General features: G+C 43.7%; 1 protein-coding gene across 1 annotated transcript in view; it reads right to left on the bottom strand.

Moving 5' to 3' along the window:
• Nucleotides 1-38: 38 nt before the first annotated feature.
• sh3bgrl (SH3 domain binding glutamate-rich protein like) overlaps nt 39-6797 on the bottom strand; it is a 12719-nt gene continuing 5960 nt past the window's right edge. Inside the window, exons 2-4 of the mRNA XM_008284949.1 lie at nt 3895-4080; nt 1451-1531; nt 39-1046 (exon numbers count right to left, since the gene is read on the bottom strand). Of these exons, the coding sequence (XP_008283171.1) occupies nt 1011-1046; nt 1451-1531; nt 3895-4080 (303 nt within the window). The 3' untranslated portion in view covers nt 39-1010. The remainder of the gene's footprint in view (nt 1047-1450; nt 1532-3894; nt 4081-6797) is intronic.

The following is a 6797-nucleotide window of genomic DNA, read 5'->3' as shown; positions in this document are numbered from 1 at the left end:
GAGTGTGTTGCATTCATTCAAAGAACATTCACATTCTGTCAACTTAAAATTATTTATTGTACATATAAAATAACGGATAATGTTACGAGGAGGCAGAATTTAATTCAAATTTGACTGTTTTTTTTTCTTTTTCGAGTCGGGTTTTTCTTCTTCTTTCTGTTTCACTTGAGTGAAGGCGCTGAACCAACCTATCTAAGACGGGGGGATTACCAACACAACGCAAGACTAGATTCTTATAGTAAAAACAAACAGCTATCCAATTTCCCCTAAAAAAAAAAAAAAAACAGAAACAGCACATACAAAAACTGCTTTTCACATCCCTCTGTGTTTGCAGACTTGCACATTTTGGCATGTATTATCACTTTTTTATTTATTTTTTTTAAACATATATCATCTCGTAGAAAAAAGTTTGCTATTAAAACAGCATTAAGACAATATAAAGTAAATAAAACACACCGAATGGGACTGTGATGGAAACTTGGTGCTGCAGTTTTGGCGATGGTGACGTAACTGGCAGTAGCACGTTATTGGATTCAGTGCGGTTTTTAAGACTTCTTCTGATTTAAAACGAGTGAAATAAACGATGCTTCGACGCCAACGTGGACGACGTTCTGCTGAATCTGCGTTAGAATATTCTGTGCGTCGGATGGTCGGATAGGAAGCTACACGGGCGTGCTAAAGGTTGATTGACATGGCGTGAGGCCAATAGGCTTAGCGGGCTGAGGTTAACGGGAGGAAGCAGAGCTGAATTTAGATACCCATAATACTCTGCTCTAATACCTCCTTTCACTACAGCTGGCAAGGCACAGCTGAACACAGATTATTAAAAAACATAAATCGAAACCGTCCACATATATATATATATAAGCTGAGTGAAGTGTTGCTTGTTTTTTTTTTTCTTCCTGGGTCTCTTCCAGGTCAGTCTGGGTCCAGGTTCTGGGTGGAGGTGGATGGAGGAGGTGGGGGGGGGGAGAAGGCCTGAGGTCTCAGGTAGAAACGACGTCCAGCTGCTACTGCTGCGCTTTCTTTGCTAAAGCCTCGGCCTCCTGGAGAGCAGCAGAGAGGGGAGAGAGGAGAGGGTGTTACAATAAAATGGAGGACATTTCTTTATACTGTATATCCCCTGCCACGGCTCAGAGGAAAACCCCTTCTGTTTCTATGGTAACTGGCACACCTCCCTGCCGTTCCCGTGGCTGCAGAGAGGAGGTGCCAGTGAGTGACGGACATAAGAGGAGAAGAGGCCTGCTGGGGTGTGTGAGGAGATCATGAACAGATGTATTATGTAATGTGTGTGTTTTCTGTATGGAGATCACACCGCGGGGGCCAGTATGTTTGGGCACATGAGCCCCCTTTTTTTTTTTTTTTTTTTTTTAAACCGGAAATCGGACCAAGCTGCAGGAATGCAGGTCGTCGAGAGGACACATATCAACATGTGTGTTCATAAGCTTACCTTGGAGCCCGGGGGAGCGGTCAGACCCAGAAATGCATACACGGCGTTGTCCTCTCTGGCATCGAAGAAGGCCTCGTAGTTCTGAGAAAGAAGGAAGACGACACACGGCGAGGGAGGAAATTTTAATGCAGATTGATCAGAGGATCAGCTCACCTAAACCTTTACCCCCATCCTGAGGAATGATAATGTGAAACAGATTCTGGATCGGCGCCCCGGAGCGACAATCTGAGCAGCAGCAGCAGCAGCGAGAAAACAGTCGAGGTTGTGTTATTTGTCCAAGGACGGGCCTCGGTAGTCAATCTGATAGGAGGGCATTGTCTCGGAGAATGCGAGCCAGAGTAAACAAGCTAACGCATTCACCCATTTACTGTCTCACATGCTTTATCCCTCTCATTCCTTTGTGTTCCCTCCTTTTTTTTTTTCTCTCTCCCACACACACAAACAGATTTTTGCCCAAAAGAAAAAAGAAAAACCTCCCTACAGCTGCAAGTATCCTGGGAAATGGTGCTCGCTCTTTGTCTGTGACATTCAATACAGCCCATCCTGCATGTGCAACCTCACTTCCAGCCGTCCATTAGCTGCACAGCGTGATGCCACAGTGCACGCCTGTTAGGGTCCTGTGTGTTTGTAGAGGGAGCAAACTGGCATCTGTAGGGGTTGCTATAGGGTTCGGTTGAGTATATCTGAGCAGGGACGTGACCAGGGTATTAGAGGTCATGAGTCCAAATTCCTGAATTCCCCCAAAGCCCATTACTCTTGAAAAAGGCTGTGATTATTTTTTCTCTTTTTCCTGATTTCATTTTTGTATTTCCGATCCGTAAATTTAATCTGCACACATGATGGTTTAAGGGAACAGTTTGGAATTTGAAGAAATGCGATTATTGACTTTCTGCTGAGAGTTAGATGAGAAGATCAAGAGCAGATTGACTTCAATATGAAACCGGAGCACGGCGACAGTTAACTTAAGCTGCGTTCACCACAGAGGGCAGTGGAGGCTCAGCGGTTAAGGCCCTTGTGGGATCAATACAGTATAATAAAAAGTAGAAAGTTAAGCACAAAAAAATGGAAGCAGAGAGGGAAAAAAACCCCAAAACATACATACTGAGACGGGTTAGCTGTGTGTCCCCGTTAACAGACTTTATGCTCAACTAAACCAACCAACTTCTGGCTCCAGCTTCTTATTTAACTCACAGATAATAACAATGGTTTTGTGTATATTTGCCTTCTGCACACTACCAGCATGCATTTCTGGATAAATCTCTCATATTTCAATTGAATTCAGTGATTGTTGAAACTTAGTAGATTTTTTTTGGCCATTTGAGAGCAACGGAGACAGATTACGGCCTTAACATAGCTGAATGGTGACACATTCTTCAAACACAGACCAAAATTAGCATTTATTTAGAGCTGTGTCTCTGGTCACTTGATGAATGTAGGTCTGAATATTCACGCTATTATTAGCTCGGGTCTCCACCAACTCCGGAACAAATTAAACAGCTCCTAGAGTCCGTCTAGTCATCGATTAAACCCACAAAAACTCACCTCTGTGCATCATCTGTATGATTCATTTAGAAGTTTTTTTGCATTAAAAATATCCCTTCCTACCTTATAATGGCAAAGACTATCCTTTTTTTTCTATTCCAGCCTTATTTTAGTTTACTTATTGTATTTTCAGTAATATATCGTACTTGTATCTTATTTATTTTCTGCTAGTAATTTTGTTTTCTGAGCGATATCTATCAAAAGCTTTATCTCATCTGATGAAGTCCTCATCTCTCTCCACCCACCCATCCCAACTCACTGCAGCTCGAGCACACCTGCGACTCTGCTCAAGCTCTGTAAAACCACAATGGCAAGCTGTAATATTGGAGTCATTCATGTTGGAAGCAGTCCTTCAATTCTGAGAAAGAATGCTGATGCATAAAGCTCCACCCTGCAAACTGATTGGTTTCTTAGGTTTGTTATAAAGCCTTGGAGGTCTGAATCTGCATTTTAATACTCGCATCAGCACACTGCAGTTTCAAGGTAGAAATACTCGCCCAATACCATGTGCATTATTGCATCTTTTAGGTGCAATATTTCATGTGTGATATTACTTTCCTATTACTGGTTTTTCTACTCTGGTCTTGTTTGTCTGCTGCTGTGAGTTGATGGAGACTGTTTCACTGAAAGCTGCTACCTGCTGCTACCACAAAACAATGAGCTAAAAGAAACTCGATCGCTCTGTATAGCTGAGGTGAACTGTTGAGTCAAGTGATGGTTCTCTGTTAGTGCAAGCAGCCGCACTCAGGCTACACCTGTCAGCTGGTAAAATGAAAATATCGCAGAGCATATGTGCGCTTTTTCAGCATCCAGATGTGGCCTGGATGTTCTCAGTGGGAGCCATCTGATCACTGTAGCTGCAGGAACAATCGGATGCTAATAATTCAGTGCAAGCGTCTCACCCCGCAATATTTGCTTTCATTGAATATCTGTGGGGGCAGAGGGTTCCCCGTGGCCGGCCTGGACTCCTCCGGAATATTCTCCCTCATCCACTTCCTGTTGACCTCGTTGGCCGCGATGTCGCACTCCTCGAACTCGATCTTATTGGCTGCCAGGAAGCCCATCACATCCTGCTGCTGCTTTTTAATCTGCGTGACAGAAGGACAGAGGGGGAAGCTGTCGGTTAGCCACGTGTTCGCTTCAGCCGTATGAGGAAACATAAGGGCCTCGGCACACTGTCATCAGGCAGAAATGGCACCACAGAGATCACCGGCCGCTCTGTTACTAAGTTAGTAAGAGAGTGAAGAGATGCATGAGTATCAAAGACGGTGAACTTGGGCAAGGCTAAGCAGGCGCAGAATGAGTTTTATCTGCATAAAAGAAGCCAGATAATGTGGAAAACAGCAACTTCCAGGCTGGACTCCCATCATTTCTTCTACATAAGAATAAATGAGGCATCTGTATACAATAACCTGTACACAGGCACAGCAACTACAGAAAGATCACACATAAAAGTTGCTTCTTTCATGCAGATGTGATCATTTCTGACTTGCGGCTCTGTGCCACACAAGGATAATCGGTTGCGAACACCTTAAGCATTTGTGACACTTCTAAAAATCGTCTATCCTGCTAGATGCAAAACAAGAAGCTTTTCATCTAAAAGGATGCAAAGAACCAACTCGACAACTCAAAAAGGAAATGAAACGTTTAAAGAATGACACGGCGACATCCTATGGGATCTCACCTCTTTCAAAGTGCACTTTTAAGTCATGCCACTGGGAAACTTGAACACAAACGCACAGAAAATGCGACAGAATGGATAGAAGTGCGTGTTTAACTCTGTGTGTTCTTCTTTCTTTTGTATCTGTCTCTATAGATGTGATTCCGTGTGTGAAACTGTGGTCCAATGAGCTGTCGGTGGGTGTGTGTCAGAAGGAGGATGGCCCTACAAGGCCAGACGGAAACAAGAGCTCCTCTGGGACTCGAGAGGAGGTAACTGGTCAAACACGAGCCAAATAAGGCCTGCTGCAAGACGACACACTCATCCAGCCTTGGCTGCACACACACACATACACACACACACACATTCACACACCTAAAACCAAAGCAACTTGACTGCAAGAGCAAAAACCAGCACCAGTTTGTCCTCTTGCTGTCAGACCTGACGCCACCGTGCGACGGCTCCTCCCAGCCTCATGGCGTGCAGATGAGGCAGGTGGATTATTTAATAGCCATCTGCTGAAACGACACGGAAATGAGGAAGCTGACAGCGCTGGCACATCAGCCAGTCGGGGTACAGTTTGAATCACTTAATGGCAGTTGCATTCCAAAGGGCAAAGTCCTGCAACCAGCTCTCTAAACCACCTGCTCTGGAAACCCAGCAGCCGAGATGAAGCAACCGAGCGGAACGCCATGAACTTGCTTTGGCACACTCGCAGAGACAATCCTCCCTCTGATGGAAGAGTCCGCACAGCCTCCCCTTCACTATCCCGTCCGTGTCTTGCCTCTCATTTGCCTTACATTTGCATTGGACTCAATACACTTTCCTAAATCTGCAGCGTTTCTTTAACACTTTCTGCACTTTACTTTGGTGCAACACAAGCCTGCATTGTACTGTCGCCAACCAAAATTAATTTGTAGGACAAACTGGCCTCATGCCATCTGTCCCTGACTCTAATTGCACAGTGAGAGCTCCCAGCTTTGCCCCTTTGAAAACACTCTCTGGTGTCTTGAGCCCCTGGTGATTTTAATACGGGAGAAAACATACTGTCCTCGGCTTTGGCTGCAGTAATAAACAAGTACTCCTCACTCCTTATCTATCGCTCTGGAATGCCACTAAATTACTCCTCATTCTTCTTCCTTGAGAAAGACTGAGAGAGTTGGACCAGTATCAGCACCTGCAGGTCTGCAAGTCTGATTTCAACAATCTGTGCTTTCTCTTGCAGTGACCCATGTTCGTGCCTAAACAGTGTTTCCAGGTATGCAAATATGTCGACCTTGAGCTTAAGGTAATGCAAAACCAAAAGAGGAAACTTACCAATGTGTTCTTTCTCTTTTTATATCTTGGAGCAGTCAGTATCTGAGTGTTTACGGCTTCATGGGTGGCAATGTCAGTATGTTCACCCCTTTGGATCAGACTGAAGTATCTCAACATGTACGGTCTGCATTGTGATCAAATGTTCTGGGGATATTCGGGGTCCCCGGACAATTCATCCAGCTGATTTTGGCAACCCTCTGACCTTTCCTTTGGGGCCATCACTGGGCTGTCATTCATATTTGTTAGTTTAACTGTTGGACTCATTGCCATGAAATGTTGTACATAAAATTTGTGACCCCCTAGAAGATGAGCCCTGATATTTTTAGTCATCCCATCATTTATGTTTTGGTGCCTCCAGCAAGTAAAAGTTCCATTTATGTTGTAAAAATTTCTAAGCATCTGTTGGTTGGATTTTAATTAACTTTTGTACAGATGTTCATAGTTGTGAGAGGATGAATCCTTCTGGTTTTGGTTGTCCCTTGACATTTCTCGTCGGGCCAAATATGGTTTTAAATGCCATATATAGACACCTATGGGATAGAATGCCATGAAATTTGGTAGACACGTTCATTTTACCTTTGGGATCAATTAAAACTTGATTGTCAAATAATGTTAGCTTCCAATCTTTTAATTTAAAATGTTTTATTTGTCAAGAACTTTTTTTTTTTATGAATAAATACCTAGAATACCAAAAACTGCTGACATTCCATCGAAATCACTTTTACGTCTTGTTTTGTGCTAATTAACAAACATTAGCATGCTCAAGTGCTGAATCAGATAGTGACCTCAGTAAACACTGATGCTAAACATGAGCATGATAGTCCACTG

Source organism: Stegastes partitus, unplaced genomic scaffold (assembly GCF_000690725.1).
Source record: "Stegastes partitus isolate 25-593 unplaced genomic scaffold, Stegastes_partitus-1.0.2 Scaffold382, whole genome shotgun sequence".
Taxonomy (NCBI): domain Eukaryota; kingdom Metazoa; phylum Chordata; class Actinopteri; family Pomacentridae; genus Stegastes; species Stegastes partitus.
This window is presented reverse-complemented; position numbering and strand designations above follow the sequence as displayed.